Below are 20,307 nucleotides of genomic sequence, written 5' to 3'. Positions count from 1 at the left end.
CTCCGGTCTCAGTCGGAGAGGGCCCCTGCCTGACAGTCTGTACAGTTAGATATAAACCGTGAAGCAATTTGGCCTAAGCGTTTGTAAAATAGGATCTGCAGACAGTGAGACATTTCCCACAGAGTGAGGCTTCTTCCCCCCTCTCTCTTTTTCCCTCAGTGCTGTCTGACAGCCCGCAGCACTCACACAGAATCATTACTATTCATTTACTCAGCAAACTGGCCACAGTGACTTATACATTTGCCATCTACACTGCAGCATATCAACACAGTGCAACTCTAAGGTTAAGTACAGTGAGAGCTTGGGTATGCTCATGTCCAGTCAACATGGCCTAAGTCACATCCACAGTAGTCTTTGGAAACCAATGGAGCAGGATGAGTCGGCTACATGATTGCTATAATGAATTACCAGAGCGAAGGGGGAGAAATACAGCCCCTGGTAGTATTTTGAGGTGGTTAATGTAGTAGTGATAAATCTATGTTTGTAAGATGCATCAAGGGCAGCAGGTAGCCTAGAGGTTCAGAGCATCAGGCCAGTAACCCGAAAGATCACTGGTTCGAGTCCCCAAACCGACTAGGTGAAAAATCTATCGATATGCCCTTGAGCAAGACACTTAACCTAAATTGCTCCTGTAAATCGCTCTGGATAAAAGGGTCTGATAAATGAGTAAAATGTAAATGTAAATCAACCTGATTGAAATATCATTCCACCAGACCTACTGGACTGCTGTCCATGAGGGAGAAGAATTGACCTGGTCTGAAATGAGAGAAAACTTTTACTACTGCCTTCGGGATCAATGATGTAATGAAAAACTTAGCCCATTAATTCTCATGAAGATATCAATTCCCATTGGTGTGTGTAGATTGGTGCTAGTCATGACTGGTCCCAGGGGCCAGTATGGTTGAAGGGGTTTTGTTGAGCCTCAGTGCCTCATTGATTCATCTAAGTCTTCATGAGGATTGGAGGGCACCACAGTAGACTGGTCTGCTGTAAATCAATTCCAATTGAAGGTTTACGACACATACAAAACAAACCCTGCAGCTGCTGAGGACAATGAGATAGTATCACCAGTGTACATAAAGAGCATTAATGTTAGATAATGTTAGCTTTGAATTAGGACAGTTCAGAACTTGGAGCTCTTTAACTCTGGTCCTGGAGTTGGTGTGCAGGCTTTTGTACTTGCCCAGCATTAACACACCTGATTCAACTAATCATGGTCTTCAGTCAGGACCACGATTAGTTGAGCCAGGTGTGTCAGTGATAGGGTTGAGAGTAGGAGTTAGAGTTAGAGACGCTTGGCTGGAATAAGTTATACATAAAGTTTCATAACTCTAATGAATAGTTAATAAAGGTTCCTTACCCGTCCGATGAGCACCGGTTCAGGCCCGCTGTACTCTTCAATCACAAAGAACTGGTTCCAGATCCAACTCCTCCTGCTGCGTGACCGAGTCCCCTCCCCATCCGTTTGACCACGGCTCTCCTCCTCATCCGCCTCTTGGAAAACCAGGCCCCGCCCATTCCCGGGATGGGACTCGACTGTCATCCCCCCACCGGCTGCCTTGTCCTGGCTGAAGCCCAAGTGTGTGTCTGGGTGGAGTTTGAGGACATGGCTGCTATCGATTGACTCTGTGGCGCCACCTTCAGGGTCTTGAGTGGAAATCGGGCTGAGGATTTTGAGTTCTGGTGCGGCTGTGTGAAGAAAACTCTCCTTATGGGAATCCCCTGCCACACTCCCAGTCCCCTCTCCCTGGGGCTGTGGGGTGAACACTGAGGGAGAGCCAGCAATTGTCTGAGAAGAGATGCCTGAGGGGAGATGCTTGGTTGTGACCGGAGGGTCAGTCTTACTGATCTTACTAATGGCCATTTCCCTGTCAGTGTCGAGACTGACCTCATTCATAGGTGTTGACAGAGGGTGAGAAGTGTGTTTGCTCTTCCAAGTGACTGTACTATCTACACCCCTCGTCTCAGAGTTGTCTTTTCCCACACCAGAATCTAGAGTGACTTCACTTAAAGTGTGAACAGCCTTTTCAAGACTTGGATCAGGATTTGTGACAGGGTTTATATGCGGCAGTGCAGTTGGATTATCCAATGCGAAGTGGTTTTGAGTAACAGCCAAATCTTGCTTCTGTAATTTTAGGGCCTCCATCGGGCTGTGATCCACATCAATTAAATCTCGCTTTCTGCTTCGGCTGCTCTTGCTCTGAAAATTATTCAGACTCGGAACACTCTGCATCTGTGAGTTCACAATCATCACCAGGTTCTCCTTTGACAGCAGTTTCAGGATACTGTAGCTGCCGGTCACATTTAATTTTCTGGTTGAATCCATAGTGAGTCCTTTGCCTTGAAGCCCTGTGGTGTGAACGCTCAGATCTGGTCTCACTCTGGATCGGGAAATGGATTTGAATCTGGTTCTATTGGAGTGTAGGTCTGGTCTATGGTGAACTAGGAATATCCTCCCTGTTTTGGTGGGAGTCCCAGCATTATTGGTTCTGTTCTTGATCTGTTTAAGTTCTTTCTCCTGGACGGATTCCCTGTTATTGGGTGACACAGACAGAGTTGATTCTCCTTTTTTGATAAGGTCTTCTTCCAAGTAAAGAACTGGATTAGGTTTAAAAGCCTGCCTCTCCTTAGATGGCATGGCTGCATGATTCTGGGGTATTTTGGGGTGAGAGACAGAGCCACTATCACCCCCCAGGTCATGACCAATTGAGTTTCTAAGAGTCACCATGGGCATCACGTTTGAATTCACGCTTGAATCCCATTGGTCCGCTACTCTGTTCTCCCCTATCTTCAGCATGTGAGTCCCGCCCACCCCTCTTCTCCTGACAATCTTAGTGGCTGAACCTTCTCCCATAAGCTCGTCCCACAGACACAGTGAGACCAATAGGAGCAGATTCCTGGTAATCATCTTGTCCTGTGTTGAGATGTCCTAGTTTGAGTGATGCTTGATGTAAGGAAATACTTGTTTTCCGGTTGTCTTCATTCTCTCCTCTATTTCTCTTCCCTTGTATCCTCCCTCTCACTCTTCCATTACATGCCCTTCACACTGAGATGGAGGACAGGTGCCGCATTGAATATCTTTCTCTATCTATTCACAGCTCCTCTCTGCTGTTTTTTTCCCTCTTGCAGAATGTCTCACTCAGTTTCCCACGGAGGGTTGAACACCCTAAGAGAAAGGATAAAGATAATTAAGTTAAAACTTGAATCATCCCACTGTGTTAATTAAGAGTGGAGCGACACAGCAAGGTAGGTAGGATAACTCACAGATGAACAAGCAGGACAGATCAACTAACGGGGCAGAAATCACACTTACACAAGCAGTGGTGCGTCGCACGGCATAGTCAGATAGTTGTTGTTACACTGAGCGCCGAAAGTGTTCGGTAGGTCGCACTCTGTTGCCATGCGCAATACTGATTTGTGCTCTTGATTTTGTGCACTCGTGTTGTTTAGAGCTTTGTGAGTTGTGTAGTGTTTTTGTTTAACTATGTGCTGTTTTGTGCAGTTTAGTGCGTTGGTGTGTATGACACTTGAGCAGTGGTGTTGTGCAGACAGACCCTGTCAGTACATTCATTGGGGCATGAATGAAGTCCAAATAATCCCAAAATACTCCTCCTTCACCCTTTCTCCCTTCCTCTCCTGCCTCCTTCCCCATTTAAACAAATCGTTTTCCTTAAGAAAAAACCTTATACTCCCTCATCCTCCTCCTCCTCCTCCTCGTCTTTTTCTATTACCACCTCTCCCACTCACCACCCGTCTCTCTAGCTCTGCCTATCTATCCATCGCTGTCTCTCCATCTTTCTCTGCCCCAGGTTTGTTTTAGTATGCTATCCCTTCCTCTGCTTGTCGTTCCTGTCCTTTCCTCATTCCCTGTCAATCATGATGCTGTCGTAGCGTCCCTCACCCTCCGTGCTCTCTCTCTAACTTCAATCAATCAGCCAACCCTCTCCCGTTGACGGCCCAGTGACATTGGAATTGACAGGTGTCTGGCATCCATATTGATGACACAACATACCATTATAAAACCTATATAGTACTCATATAACAAGTGGAACATTTCATATTCACAACCACAGTATTTACTGACTGGAAGTACCACAACACAAGTTAACAGGGTATCATTCATTGAATATGTCTGTATTTCCGAGAGCGCTACTACACATGCAGGCTACTGCAGTTTGAAGATCCAATCAGAACGACCTCTCACCCAGGCTCAATGACACCCGCTCTGTCCAGGAGGAACATATTGTCAGGGAACTTGTCGGCCAGGCGGTCGTTGCCATGGGCACCTTGTTAACGGGCTGAGGGCAGGTAGCAGGTCAGAATATCGATGCGTGGTTGTTAGTGGTTGGGAGAAGGGTTCATTACCGGTGTCTATCTGGGATGTTGTGTCAGACTGCGGTTTCCCAGTGACTTCATGGGGTCAGTGCAGTCCTTCAACTGATCCACGTACGTACCTGGACTGCATTCTTCTGTCGAACAGAGTGGCTCAGAGTAGACTCTAGAGGGTGACTCATTGTTCTAATGAGTGGATGATGTTACATGTAGTACCATGCATTGGTTGAAAACACGGTATGTGTTACTCATGATAATAGGTTGAATGTGTCACTCATGCTGTGTCTAATGGCAACACACCCATCAATATACACCCTCATTCTGCTCCAGGTGATGCGCTTGATATCCCCCACGGTATCAGCAGGGGAGACACAGGCTGGTTGTCCCTGTGCTCATAACTATAAATCTGGAGCCTCCGGAGGGTATTTTCCTCATCTCAAAGTTGTGGGATGTCGACATGCGTGAACGACATTGTTCTCCAATAGACTAATCTCTAATAGACACATTTCTAGATTTAACACAATTCAGAGCACTGTCCAGGTTATAATCGCTGTGACAACCAACCTGTGTGATTACCAGGCCCTGCCTCCCTTACTTCCTCCTCCGGACGCTGATGAGCTATAGTGTCCCGGGGATGAAGGCAGCTACCCCAGAGTTAACGGCTCCTCACAGTGGGTTAAAGGTGAGTAGGGGGAATGTGGTATGTAGACGGTGGAACACCCTCTCGTCTTTTAACGTTCCGCTGCTTCCTGCCGTGTTTCATTTACCCCCTCGGGTGCACAGAGTTTCTTGCTGAACTGATTAATTGGGGCCATAAATATCTTAATTAATTTTTCCCTTCCTTGGGCCCCAAACTCAAACGATCGTTTGGTTCGTTAGTATTAGAGGCAGATCTCCGCCATCGATCGCAAGAAGCCGAGTTGCAGTGAAGGCTGTCACCAACTTAACGAGACTGAACATTTTAATTACGATTCACCTCCGTCTTTGCTGTCTAGCTCCCTTTTCCTCTCTGGAGCCCCATCTCTCACACAAACGCACACATATATATTACCACGGGCACACAAAAACACAAAACTAAAACATAGCCATTCTCTCCTAATTCCAGAAACTCAGAAAATATTCACACAAATACGTGAAACAAACACACAGTCTCTTCTCAACACACACACACTGCTAGACTGCAAGAAAGACACCGCCACAAACCCCACACAAACAACAACAAATATGTGTGTTCTGTTCCCGGTAGAAAGCTCAGGGGATCGCCTCTGGACCCACAAAAGTCAGAGAAGAAAGAGAGAACTCGCCTTTCTAAGAAAGGTAGTCCAAGAACAGTCGCCCATAGAATTATGCATTGAGAAACAAACAACAGAGAGAAGAGGAGATAGAAGAGCCAGCCACGAGCAAAACAGGCCCGTCTTGGGAGACCATCACCACGTTTTAAGAGCATAAAGCCACTGAACACACATAGCCCAGGCCTTGTCTTGAACCTCAGCAGATAAAAGCAGACCTGTCAAAAAGTGTTGAGCTTTATAAAGCAGCACAGTGAATCTAGAGGACGAGGAGTCATTCCTCCTTGCTCCTCCTCAAGGAAGAAGTTGAGGATAAATCTGTGCAGATGGAATTCATCTATCCATGCCCTGATTGTGTCTGGGCTGCAGGTGAAATCTGTCACAAGATGGTAAACGTGAGCGGTGAGCATCACAGCTGCACGGGCATTGGGAACCAGTCACCGGCCATTCCCTGCCAGGCCTGAAGAGGCAAATCCCCTGAGTTGTGGGTTCGTCAGGACAGAGAGAGAAGAAAAGGAGGGAAAACAACAAAGGAACCAACGGAGAGTAGAACGGAAGAGTGTAATCCAGTCATCCAGACGAAGTCCTCGTTTTGATAAGTGCAGAACGATAAGTCCACTTCAGGGCCGGCTCTGAGCTTAGAATACAAACTCATCACGGTAATACAAAGAGAAAGAAGGGCTTATGATCAACAGGGTCCCAGATTGGTCAGAGTGTTCTATAGCTGGGTTAAAGGTTATAGCAAAAGAACATTTCCAGCTAACAAATGGATCAAGTGAAACTGTTCAAGGGAGACTGGTATACAGTACCAGGATTAGCAGAGTATTCACAACATCCTCACGTTGCTTTAAGAACCTCTAGGGAAAAGATCATTCACTCAGAATCCATTCCTACACTACTACAGCCCACTGGCATGATCTAAAATCATTACCAATCGGATTACTTTGAATTGAACACGTTTAGCGCTAAGTGTTTGAGTACAGGGATATACCATGACCCCTCTAACCATGTGATTTAGCAAATTCTCATGATCAGCGTTCACATCCATTCAAGTGTTAGATAATGAATTAACAGATTCCCTCCCTGCACTGCCTGAGTTCATTCTCATGGGAAACCACCAGAGATCTATCTTTTTAACAAGGAGAGAAAAATCTGTATTTGGACGGTGGAACGTGCTACCAAGCTTTTCCCACACATAATATGACTCTATACTCAGACGCCGACTAACAAGCATTACACCTGGGCACCGTACCTCTCCTGCATTTCAATAACAAAAGTCGAAGCTTCAGTGGTCTACCTGCACAATGATAACCTAAGGTCAGAGGAGTGTTTTTGTAGCAGACAGCTCTGCTGGTCTGTGTCAAGGTCTCCTGGGTAGAAATACACCACATGGACACAGAGGAGTGGTGAGTCACTCAGGCAGCAGAGGCATTTACAGAAATTACACCTGATGCCCATCAAGACTGCCTTTCTTCCTCTTCTGCCTGGCTGTTTTCGCACATCAAACAGCTATCTGATCTTCTCAAAACTGCCTGCCATTTTAGAGAACGTCCCCCGTAATCTAAGAACACTCTCCCTGCAGGCAGAGTGTGTGTGTGTGTGTGTGTGTGTGTGTGTGTGTGTGTGTGTGTGTGTGTGTGTGTGTGTGTGTGTGTGTGTGTGTGTGTGTGTGTGTGTGTGTGTGTGTGTGTGTGTGTGTGTGTGTGTGTGTGTGTGAGTGTGTGAGTGTGTGAACAGAATGTTGCTAATGCACAGGATATTTTGTATTTTGTCTAACAATATCCTTGATGCATCCCCAACCCACTCGGTACCATCCATAACACACCCCCCCCCCACACACACACACACACACACACACACACACACACACACACACACACACACACACACACACACACACACACACAATGTCAACACAAGTGTTGACATTGAAACCTTCGTACATCAACAAAATAACGTTTGTCCTTCCTCATAGAAAAGGGAGGTAGGATATATTGTACGTTGATTATTAAAAATCTCAACTTCCTTCTGGCCTGTTTACGTTTCAAGGGTGTTACCGGGGAGCCTGCCGGCCCAGCTAGTTGAGGGGGACCTTTTCAGAGATCAATAAACACCAAAGTACCCAAGGTTGGAATTCGAATGCATCGCAGACCTATGGACAGGAGACGACACTATAAAAAGAGAGATGACAAGGCCACGGCTGTGAAGAAGAGACCGAATAATGACAATTGATCTTTTTAAGTACGCACAAATCCATTTACAGTAGAACTCACTTTCATTAAAAACCCTCAATATTATCTCCACGGGCAGCACAGCGAAAGGAGCACAATGGCACCGTTTTCTAATGCCTGATCCAGATCGATAGTCATCCGCTCCATGTGCTGTTCAATAGAACGTTTCTTCCAGAACTCCCTCAGCTATGTCTTTCTTGATTGTTAATAGTGGTGGGGGTTGTTGCCTAGTAACATACTAATGTTTTGCTATACTTAAATGGAGTCAAACGAGTCTTGTGATCAGTGGTAGAGTTTGATGCCACGCTGTACTTGTCTTGTGTGATGTTACATCAATCTAGACTAGAGCATGACTAGCATGATGCCACAAATGTTATATCATGTAGTAAGCTTTGAGGTCTGTGTAGGGCCTATGTCGGTACTTGTTTGAACCGCGTAACAACTGATGAATCATTTACCTTAGTTGTCCGCCATTGCACTAGTTTGGCGTTGGTCAGTAGGCTAAAGCCTGGAGAGTTGCTATGTTGTCATGCCATATTACTGTAGCACTATATTATTATATTTGCATGGTACTGTTGAGCTGAGCTAGTTATGTGTTGTGCTCTGGGCCTCGGAGCCTCTCTCGCTCTCTCTCTGCTGCCACACTTTTTAATCCCCCTTGTTGGGAGTCACAAAGTCCCAGCCTTATTAGCATATATCTCCCCTTCTGCCTGACTTTCATGCTCCCTCGGTCCTCTTCAGCTTTATTTCACCGGTGACAGATATTTTTGTAATGCTAATGACTTTGCCCCAATCTCAAATGCATTTTGTTTTTGTCTTTTTCTATTTGGGTCAGTTTGTTTGTTTATTTTCTCTATCTTTTGTACCTGAGGGTGCAGTTAAGTGTCTTCTTTGTGCTCTCAGCTAGCCAGGTAGCATCGTGTGCGCTGTGAGCTAACAGATAGGCAACCAAGGAGAGGTAGCTAAAGTGACAATGATGAATGACCTTTGTTCAGTGTATTCTACTTCACTTTCCTCTGTGGCTTGTGTTGGGTTTTGTCTCAGAGTTGTTTTTATTTTAGTTTATATATGTTTTTAGTTCAGAGTTGTCTCTGGGTTAGAGGATAAACCTTAGGGATTTCCGAGCTGCGAGTTTCCGAGTTTGGTCAGCTCAGCCTCGTGGCATGCGGTGGTGCATGAGATCAAAGTTGGTTGGGTCGTCAGGGCCGTTTTCTGTGTTGAGCGTTGTCACGCTGGGTGATGGTGTGCAGGTTCTCCGGCTCGCTTCCAGCAAGCAGCTCAAGATGTCGAGACAGACACACACTGAGACAGACACACACATACCCCACCAATCCCGTCCCTACCACAAGGTCAATTGCTCAGCACGGTTGAAATCATCCCACTCTGCAAGGGCAGGGGGCAAGGGGCAGGTGGCAGGGGCGCAGAGGGAGACTGTCAAAGACCAACCGTAACCCGCGGTCAGCTCTGGGGGGGGGGGGGGGGGGTCGTGACGATAATGAGGACACTGCAGAGGTGGAGAATCCCCTTTCTGCTAATGTACAGATCACAGGGCCACTCTTCTAAAAAGCCCTGTGCTTTTCCATAAAACTGCATCTATAGCCGTGGAGAAGCTTAAGCTGTAATCCTCCATGAAGGATTGAGTCTGCTATGGCGGCCTCTGAGACTAAGTTGAGGGTTAGAGTGTGTGTGTAAGTTCAAGTGTGGATGTGTGCGTGCAGTATAACACTCTCCCTAATATTGGGCAAAGGCCTATGTTCGGGGATAAGACCTGGAGCTGGAGAACATACGATAGAATAAGAGGGAACACATTAGTGGGTGTCTGTGTTTGGGCATGACGAAGAGGGGATGAGAATGGGACGAGAAGAGAAGGGTCGGTTCTTGGAGTAGAAAAAAAAAACAGATGGACAAAGGTGCTGACATTTCCACTAACGGACCGGACAAGTGGGCATCCTCTGGACTGGAGGATAGTATTAGACTGAGAGGGCAGAGAGTTCTGCAGCTATAAAGGACTTGGATACTGTACCTCTGTTATTATCTCCACCCCACAGACCAGCCAGGATTACTACACACTCATGTAAATGGCCACTAATACAAGGACATCACTCTCACGGACCACTACCATTAAGAGTCTTCTGAGCCAGCATTTCACTCTTTCTTTTGATCCATCCATCCTTTTATCGCTCCAATTCTCTCTCTCTCTTTCTCTCTCTCACTCTCTCTCACACAATATATATCTCTTCCATTTCATTCCCTCCCTCTACCTCCTTTTCTCTCCCCCTCCCTCTCTCTTTCCCGCTCCCTCTCAGGGTATTAGGCATTCAAAGATCTCTCTCTGGCTGGCATGCGGTAGAAGTTATCAGTCCATCTCTCCCTTCCTTTTCTCTATCTCTCTAATCTTCCTTAATCTTCCAGCCCAGAGTGAAGTGAGAATTAGTTTCTCACTCTCTCTCATCAATCTCTTGCACCTTTCCCCTCCCTTTCACCATCTCTCTTTCTCTCCTTGTCTCCCTCCCTCATTCACTCGCTCCCATTCTTTCACCTCTCTCCTCATCTTTCTCACTCATTCCCGGGCTCCACTATTCCTGCTCCATTCCTCTCTCCATGTCTCCATTTCTCAGTCCTCCTTTGCTATTCTAACTGAACACCTATCTCTCCCTATCCCATCTCCCTCCATCCCTCTTCCTCTCTCCTCCCTGCAAAGTCGACCAGTGTGAGTCGATTAACCCTGCAGTGTGTCTTCCTCTGTCACCCTGCCACATGCCCCGCATGGCCCCAGCCAGTCAGAGGGTAAAGTCACTACTAAGTCTTCCATCCATCCACCATTGTGAATCACTCCACAGAAAGAAAATCACAGGGAAGGGCTATCCTGCCCTCAAAACAAAACCTCTGTTGTCAGGCTACTAGGTCCTAACTAGATAATGTCCCCTACAGAGGGCCTTCAGACCACAGACACACACAGGAAATACACCCTGCACTTCCTGTTGTTTACAATATGACAGAATGTTCAACTAAAACATGTCACTGTATAGGGCAATTGTAACATGGCACTGTGTTTTTCAAGATTCTGACCCCAATTAATTGCACAAAAAAAGAAAACGACCTCACTGCGGGTACACTGAGAATGTTTACGCTGTATGTCAAGGACAGGTGTACTTTTGAGTCATCATCCACTACCAATGTCTCCAAGGAGGAACAGCTTGCAGGTGTCAGTTTTAACACCATTAACACGTCCTATACGGCATAAATACTCCTATAACATGGTTTTCCTGTTCCTGAGATTGACCGAAGTGAGGCCTCAATCACATTTGCTATTGTTGTAGAAAATATAGCTACTGTAAGGAATGTACAGTATCTGCTAGCAGCCTTGGGGCTCTACTTTCGGCTGGCGTTAAGGCGGCGCTAATGTCAAACGCACATTAGTTAGCAATTGCGTCGTGTAAAAACTGGCGCACTGGCATTTTCCCAGCCCTAACACCAGGCTCGGGCCATTTACTGTCTTATATCAGCTCACTTGCGGGGTGGAAATATTTGAGATGTGTCCTTAAAAACATGATCCAGGGGCCTCCCGGGTGGCGCAGTGGTCTAGGGCATTGCATCGCAGTGCTAGCTGCGCCACCAGAGTCTCTGGGTTCGCGCCCAGGCTCACAGACGCACAATTGGGCTAGCGTCGTCCAGGTTAGGGAGGGTTTGGTTTGGTCGGTAGGGATATCCTTGTCTCATCGCGCTCCAGCGACTCCTGTGGCGGGCCGGGCGCAGTGCGCGCTAACCAAGGGGGCCAGGTGCACGGTGTTTCCTCCGACACATTGGTGCGGCTGGCTTCCGGGTTGGAGGCGCACTGTGTTAAGAAGCAGTGCGGCTTGGTTGGGTTGTGCTTCGGAGGACACGTGGCTTTCGACCTTCGTCTCTCCCGAGCCCGTACGGGAGTTGTAGTGATGAGACAAGATAGTAATTACTAGTGATTGGATACCACAAAAATTGGGGAGAAAAGGGGATAAAATGTAAAAAATAATAATAATAAAAAATAAATAAACATGATCCAAAGTGCTAATTTTAGGCAGCGCTGATATGGATATTTAAGGCCAACCAAAAGCTGGTTTTAGTGTAACAGTTTAACTTTAGTCCGTCCCCTACCCCGAACGGGCGCGAACCAGGGACCCTCTGCACACATCAACAACAGTCACCCACGAAGCATTGTTACCCATCGCTCCACAAAGGCCGCGGCCCTTGCAGAGCAAGGGGAACCACTACTTCAAGGTCTCAGAGCGAGTGACGTCACCGATTGAAAGGCTATTAGCGCGCACCACCACTAACTAGCTAGCCATTTCACATCCGTTACATTAGCGGTAACACAGTTGGTTATGTCAACATTAATTTTGACAGTGGAAACACAGCCTATACACCCTGGACACACACTGCCGATATGAGCATGGAACAAGAGTAGGCTAATGTGCTTTTGGTGCCTGTAAACGTATTTACAATCATAAAAAACGTTTTTTTTTTTACATTTCGTTTTATTTGATTAAAAACCAAGCATAGCCTCCTTTCCTCTCAATTAAGGCTTTTTTTTTTGTCTGCCCAATGAAATCGCGAAGTAGTCAAGACCTTCGATGAAGGGTTTGGCTCCTAAGACCAATTGGAAATAAATCTTAAATCACCAAAGCTTTATTAAAATATCAAGTAAAACAGCGAGCTGACGTTCCCTTTTGATCTATGCATTGTAGGCAGGCCCACATTATTTTTGCCACGCAGGTCCTGTTTTGGACATGTGTAAAACCCCTCCATGATGTAGGTTATGTGTCCATGCCCATCATGAAAGGAGAGATGAGAACCTCAGTGAATACCGATGAAACCTTATATTTATAAGTTATTTGTCATCAGTAAAAATAGCTTTTTTTTCTGTTTCATATGTTCAAAACCCAAGCCCTCCCTTAGGTCTACTATAACGATGGCTAGTAAAACAGAAATGCGTTTCTTTTTTTATCCTGGGGATTTGATGATATCATTACATTTGACATGTATTTATTGTTGTTGTTTTTTGTTAAACTGATTGCTTGTTTTTTGTAAAATTGTATTACAACCAAACTTATTAGAATGATTCACCTTCCTGGTTTTATGTTGACGTCCGTGGCACGCTTGCAGTGCAACTTATGGAGATGTGTGACTACGATCTGATCTGTAAATGGTTCCGATTATGTTCATAAAACATAGGCCTATTTAGGAGCAGTATACAGACGGTGAGTCGACATTCTCCCTTCTCTTATATTGGATCTTTGTCCAGCTACTGTTAAAAGTTTGGATGTGTGTAAAACCCTCCATAGTCTTCATTGTTGTAATATTATATGCCCACAGGGCGAAAGTAAGGTGCCTGTAAGTGTGACATAGCCTATTTAAAATAGTTGTTATTTTGTTTTGTTTAGAATTTGATTAGAATTACTCGTTCTCTTTTTAGGCCTTTTCAATAATGAATTTAAACTTGCTTATTGACAATGTTTGGCATGCAATTACTAAGAACAACGAGGACTGCAAATGGATTCAAGTTAACCTATTTTGCAAAGATGGGATAGGTCTACATTTTGTTATTTTGTTTCTGTAAGCCATTTAACAAACTATAACGGACTAACATTGGAATTGGAGTTGATTCCAAGGTAACACATAAAAGACAGTAAATACACAACCTGAAGCAACTACATATTTTGCCATGGAGCACGTTCAGATTGGCCAGTGAGGGGCCAAGACTCGACACACCCACAACGTGTTGATTCATCAAAACCCAGCCCTTTTGTGCTACCGCCAGCAAGTGCGATGATAACTGTGACAGTGGAAATAGCTCAAATATTTGACACACCCCTGAACCTATAGCGAAACCGCCTGCGTTGGGAATGTTCAAATAGACCCCGTGAAGAGAGTCATAAAGAGACATGAGAGAGAAAGATCCTGACGAAGGCAAGAAGGAGGGACAGCAAATGAGAAGGAGGAGGGAGATGGCTAGGAAGAGAGGGAGAGGGGGGATCAACATAGAGCTGAACCTATTGCTGCTGATTAGGTAGTGGATGAATGCTGGGTCAGGATGTTTAATCATGATTGGATTTGCTCTGCAGTTTGTTTTCAGTGGAAATACAGTATATCTTGAGGGGGCATGTCTCTCGAATGTGGTTGTGTGTGTTTTAAATGGCTGCTAGATTAGATTGTGCTGAAATGAACTGGTATAGGCAACATTATCATGCATACAACAAACCTTGGGAAACCACATTCATCTATTGCAATGTGTAATGACATTGATTGGAGTAATAACACTGGCACGGGCACGAAAACAACAGGAGGTCAGCAATTTTTCTTGTTATTATCCTTTAATATTATTCCTCCCCTGCTGATGAGCCAGAGTGAGAAAGGGAGAGGTGGTGTGACACTGTTCCTGACGCTGATGGGTGCGGTAATATCGGCCCATTAATCCCAGTGATTGGCAAACATTGTAAAGGGACGACCCTGTCCTCTGTCGCCACGGAAACCTAGACAGACCAGGACACCTTCCCAGCAGCAACTTGTTTTTGTTTATATGTCTGAAATTGACTTTGCAAACAAGCTGCAGAGAGAGAGAGAGAGAGAGAGAGAGAGACAGAGAGACAGAGAGACAGACAGACAGACAGACAGACAGACAGACAGACAGACAGACAGCACCAGAGAGAGAGAGAGAGAGAAAGAGAGAGAGAGAGAGAGAGAGATGGTGTCAGCTATAATAAGGCGATTCAAGGTTCAATTCCCTCTGGAATAACTCGTCTATATCCCCAATCAAGCAATCAAGGCAATTAACCTGGATTCCTCTGGTGAGATCCCAGCTGTGTGGAGAGCTACATGTAAAGATGTAACCCAGCAAAGTCTCTCTGGTAAAGGGCATCTGCTCAGCCAATCAGCAACGCAATGTAATCACGTTTCACACTGTGTTAATCACTTCAGCTTAATGTATCATTGGTATGAAAACAATCTTATACTCTATTAACGGAGCGGGAGGGAGGGAGGCAGAAAGGGATAGGAGCGAGAGGAAAACAAAATAGGGACGAGAAGAGTGAACGCAAGGGAGAGCAGGAAAGTAATGACTTGAGAGAGAGCGAGAGTGAGAGAGAAAACAGCAGCAGGGGAAGAAAAGAAATGAGAAAAGGAAAAGTAGAGGAACATTGTGTACATCTCCAAAAACTCTTACTCTTCTAAAACCTCACTAATTCAATCTGGGGAATCCAGTTGAGTGACTGAGCCCCCCCCCCATCCACCACTCATCGTTCCCATTTCAGAATAGAGCTCAGAGAAACTCCTAATCCTCCTTCTGATACCCTGCAAAGCACAGAGAGATACAACAACACCAGAGCGAGAGAGAGAGAACGAAAGAAAGAGAGAGAGAGAGAGAGAGAGAGAGAGAGAGAGAGAGAGAGAGAGAGAGAGAAAGAGAGAGAGAGAAAGAGAGAGACAGAGAGAGACAGAGAGAGAGAGAGAGAGACAGAGAGAGAGAGAGAGAGAGAGAGAGAAAGAGAGAGAACGAGACAGAGAGAGAGAGAGAGAGAGAGACAGAGAGAGAGAATGAGAGAGAGAGATATGTCAGGAGATGGTGGAAAGATACGAGTATGAAAGAGAAGGAGAGGGGGAAGGAAGGTGGCAAGGGAAACAGAGAGCGAGGTGGAGTAAAAGAAAGATGGACGGGAAAGGGGGGAATAACAGAGGATTGTGTCGTATTTGAACTCAGTCTATTGGTCTCATCAGTCCTGACAAATTCTTCTTTAATTAAAACCCTAAATCCTCCACACTTTAAAGCCCTTCTTATAATTAACGCTCTGATCCCCCCCCCACCCCTAAAGAAAAACAATTAAAAACTTTTGCGATTTTTACTTCAAACCCCATTAATTAAAAAACGCAAATGAACAATGGTGTGATATTGAGGCAGACCCCCACTTTGCTCATTAGCTGTTGGTTAATTGCTCCAAACTGCTATGTTTACCAGAGGGACACTAAAGACAAAAATATCAAAATTTTACCTCTTTAATTGCACCTCTTTAAAGATTGTGGACGAAAGGGAATGATTTGACTTTCAAGATCATAGGAACGTGGTTTTTAAAGCTTATTCATTCTCTCTGAGTCTCTCTTTTCGCTGTATAGAATTACAGTCTCTTAGAAGTGATCATTAGGAGACCATAGGATCCAACCACCAATAATCCATGTGTTTCTGCCATAGACATCAATACAGGAACTGTACTACTTGCGCTCTCATTGCAATGGTGGACTGATGAACTGGTTTTTGAGGTATCCCTTCTGGAAGCAACTCAATATGTAAAAATATATATAAAAAATATATACATACAGTACCAGGTTTGGACACACATACTAAATCCAAGGATTTTCTGTATTTTTTACTATTTTCTACATTGTAGAATTATAGTGAAGACATCAAAACGATGAAATAACACATATGGAATCATGTAGTAAAAAAGTGTTAAATCAAAAAAGTGTTAAACAAATTTTTTTATATTATATATCTGAGATTCTTCAAAGTAGTTCATCTTTTCCTTGATGACAGCTTTGCACACTTGGCATTCTCTCAACCGGCTTCATGAGGTAGTCACCTGGAATGCATTTCAATTAACAGGTGCGCCTTGTTAAAAGTTAATTTGTGGAATTTCTTTCCTTCTTTCCTTTCCTTTCTTTTTAAAGTCGCCAATGCCCTTTTGCCCCAATGCCAATTTCCTTTTCTTTCCTTCTTTCCTTCTTAATGCGTTTGAGCCAAACAGTTGTGTTGTGACAAGGTAGGGGTGGTGTACAGAAGATTTGGTAAAAAGACCAAGTCCATATTATGGCAAGAACAGCTCAAATAAGCAGAGAAACGACAGTCCATCATTACTTTAATTTGCATTTGCATTTAAGTCATTTAGCAGACGCTCTTAGGGGTGGTGTACAGAAGATTTGGTAAAAAGACCAAGTCCATATTATGGCAAGAACAGCTCAAATAAGCAGAGAAACGACAGTCCATCATTACTTTAATTTGCATTTGCATTAATTTGCATTGCATTAATTTGCATTTGCATTTAAGTCATTTAGCAGACGCTCTTATCCAGAGCGGCTTACAAATTGGAAAGTTCATACATAATCATCCTGGTCCCCCCGTGGGAATTGAACCCACAACCCTGGCGTTGCAAGCGCCATGCTCTACCAACTGAGCCACACGGGACCAAGACATGAAGGTCAGTCATTCCGGAATTTCAAGAACTTTGAAAGTCTCTTCAAGTGCAGTCACAAAAACCATCAAGCGCTATGATGAAACTGGATATTATGAGGACTGCAACAGGAAAGGAAGACCCAGAGTTACCTCTGCTGCAGAGGATAAGTTCATTAGAGTTACCAGCCTCAGAAATTGTAGCCCAAATAAATGCTTCACATAATTCAAGTAACAGGCACATCCCAACATCAACTGTTCAGAGGAGACTGCGGGAATCAGGCCTTCATGGTCTAATTGCTGCAAAGACACCACTACTGAAAGACACCTATAAGAAGACTTGCTCGGGCCAAGAAACACGAGCAATGGACATTAGACTGGGGAAAATTTGTCCTTTGGTCTGAGATTTTTGGTTCTAACCGCTGTGTCTTTGTGAGACGCAGAGTAGGTGAACGGATGATCTCCGCATGTGTAGTTCCCACCATGAAGCATGGAGGAGGAGGTGGTGACAATGTCAGTGATTTATTTAGAATTCAAGGCACACTTAACCAGCATAGCTCCCATAGCATTTTGCAGTGACACGCCATCCCATCTGGTTTGCGCTTACTGGACAATGACCCAAAACACACCTCAAGGCTGTGTAAGGACTATTTGACCAAGAAGGAGAGTTATGGAGTGCTGCTTCAGATGACCTGGCCTCCACAATCACCCGACCTCAACCCAATTGAGAAGGTTTGGAATGAGTTGGACCACAGGGTGAAGGAAAAGCAGCCAGCAAGTGCTCAGCATAAGACTGGAAGACTGTCAAGACTGTTGGAAAAGCATTCCAGGTGAAGCTGGTTGAGAGAATGCCAAGAGTATGCAAAGCTGTCATCAAGGCAAAGGGTGGCTACTTTGAAGAAACTCAAATATAAAATATATTTTGATTTGTTCAAAACTATTTTGGTTACTACATGATTCCATATGTGTTATTTCATAGTTTTGGTGTCTTCACTATTATCAAATCGAAATCTAATTTTATTGGTCACATAGACGTGTTTAGCAGATGTTATTGTGAGTGTAGCAAAATGCTTGCGCTTTTAGTTCCGACAGTGCGATAATATCTAACAAGTAATATCTAACAACTTCATAACAAATACCTAATACCTACAAATCTAAGTAAAGGAATAGAATAAGAATATGTAAATATATGGATATATGCAATTTAGAGCGGCATAGGCTAAGATGCAATAGATAGCATAGAATAGAATACAGTATATACATAGGAGATGAGTAATGCAAGATATGTAAACATTATTAACGTGACATTATTAAAGTGACTAGTGTTCCATTTATTAAAATGGCCAGTGATTTCAAGTCTGTATGTAGGCAGCAGCTTCTCTGTGCTAGTGATGGCAATTTAACAGTCTGAAGCTGTTTTTCAGTCTCTTGGGCCCAGCTTTGATGCAACTGCACTGACCTCTCCTTCTGGATGATAGCGGGGTGAACAGGCAGCGGCTCGGGTGGTTGTTGTCCCTGATTATCGTTTTGGCCTTCCTGTGATATCGGGTGCTGTAGGTGTCCTGGAGGGCAGGCAGTTTACCCCCGGTGATGCGTTGCACAGGACGCACCACCCTCCGGAGAGCCCTTCGGTTGTGGGTGGTGCAGTTGCCGTATCAGGCGGTGATACAGCCCGACAGGATGCTCTCAACTGTGCATCTGTAGAAGTTTGTGGGGGGTTTTAGAGGTCACAAACCCTTGAACGAGTAGGTGTGTCCAAACTTTTGAATGGTACTAGCGTTTAGCGTAGCCTCTTCTGTAGCCTGTCAACTATGTGTCTGTCTATCCCTGTTCTCTCCTCTCTGCACAGACCATACAAACGCTTCACACCGCGTGGCCGCTGCTACTCTAACCTGGTGGTCCCAGCGCGCACGACCCACGTGGAGTTCCAGGTCTCAGGCAGCCTCTGGAACTGCCGATCTGCGGCCAACAAGGCAGAGTTCATCTCAGCCTATGCTTCCCTCCAGTCCCTCGACTTCTTGGCACTGACGGAAACATGGATTACCACTGATAACACTGCTACTCCTACTGCTCTCTCCTCGTCTGCCCACGTGTTCTCGCACACCCCGAGAGCTTCTGGTCAGCGGGGTGGTGGCACTGGGATCCTCATCTCTCCCAAGTGGACATTCTCTCTTTCTCCCCTGACCCATCTGTCTATCGCCTCCTTTGAATTCCATGCTGTCACAGTTACCAGCCCTTTCAAGCTTAACATCCTTATCATTTATCGCCCTCCAGGTTCCCTTGGAGAGTTCATCAATGAGCTTGACGCCCTGATAAGTTCCTTTCCTGAGGATGGCTCACCTCTCACAGTTCTGGGTGACTTTAACCTCCCCACGTCTACCTTTGACTCATTCCTCTCTGCCTCCTTCTTTCCACTCCTCTCCTCTTTTGACCTCACCCTCTCACCTTCCCCCCCTACTCACAAGGCAGGCAATACGCTTGACCTCATCTTTACTAGATGCTGTTCTTCCACTAATCTCATTGCAACTCCCCTCCAAGTCTCCGACCACTACCTTGTATCCTTTTCCCTCTCGCTCTCATCCAACACTTCCCACACTGCCCCTACTCGGATGGTATCGCGCCGTCCCAACCTTCGCTCTCTCTCCCCCGCTACTCTCTCCTCTTCCATCCTATCATCTCTTCCCTCTGCTCAAACCTTCTCCAACCTATCTCCTGATTCTGCCTCCTCAACCCTCCTCTCCTCCCTTTCTGCATCCTTTGACTCTCTATGTCCCCTATCCTCCAGGCCGGCTCGGTCCTCCCCTCCTGCTCCGTGGCTCGACGACTCATTGCGAGCTCACAGAACAGGGCTCCGGGCAGCCGAGCGGAAATGGAGGAAAACTCGCCTCCCTGCGGACCTGGCATCCTTTCACTCCCTCCTCTCTACATTCTCCTCTTCTGTCTCTGCTGCTAAAGCCAATTTCTACCACTCTAAATTCCAAGCATCTGCCTCTAACCCTAGGAAGCTCTTTGCCACCTTCTCCTCCCTCCTGAATCCTCCTCCCCCTCCTCCCCCCTCCTCCCTCTCTGCTGATGACTTCGTCAACCATTTTGAAAAGAAGGTCGACGACATCCGATCCTCGTTTGCTAAGTCAAACGACACCGCTGGTTCTGCTCACACTGCCCTACCCTGTGCTTTGACCTCTTTCTCCCCTCTCTCTCCAGATGAAATCTCGCGTCTTGTGACGGCCGGCCGCCCAACAACCTGCCCGCTTGACCCTATCCC

At 45.5% G+C, this 20,307-nt stretch overlaps 1 protein-coding gene across 8 annotated transcripts in view; it reads right to left on the bottom strand.

Annotated features, from left to right (window-relative positions):
• Positions 1–20,307, bottom strand: part of LOC129824266 (desmocollin-1) — a 137,196-nt gene that overhangs the window by 75,825 nt on the left and 41,064 nt on the right. For all 8 annotated transcript variants that reach the window (XM_055883780.1, XM_055883784.1, XM_055883779.1 and 5 more), the window contains one exon: positions 1,361–3,166. In XM_055883780.1, coding sequence (XP_055739755.1) covers positions 1,361–2,908 — 1,548 coding nt within the window. In that variant the 5' untranslated portion in view covers positions 2,909–3,166. The remainder of the gene's footprint in view (positions 1–1,360; positions 3,167–20,307) is intronic.

The sequence above is a fragment of the Salvelinus fontinalis genome, chromosome 26, assembly GCF_029448725.1.
Source record: "Salvelinus fontinalis isolate EN_2023a chromosome 26, ASM2944872v1, whole genome shotgun sequence".
NCBI lineage: Eukaryota > Metazoa > Chordata > Actinopteri > Salmoniformes > Salmonidae > Salvelinus > Salvelinus fontinalis.
Note: the sequence above shows the minus strand (reverse complement) of the source record. Positions and strands in the feature narration are given on the sequence as shown.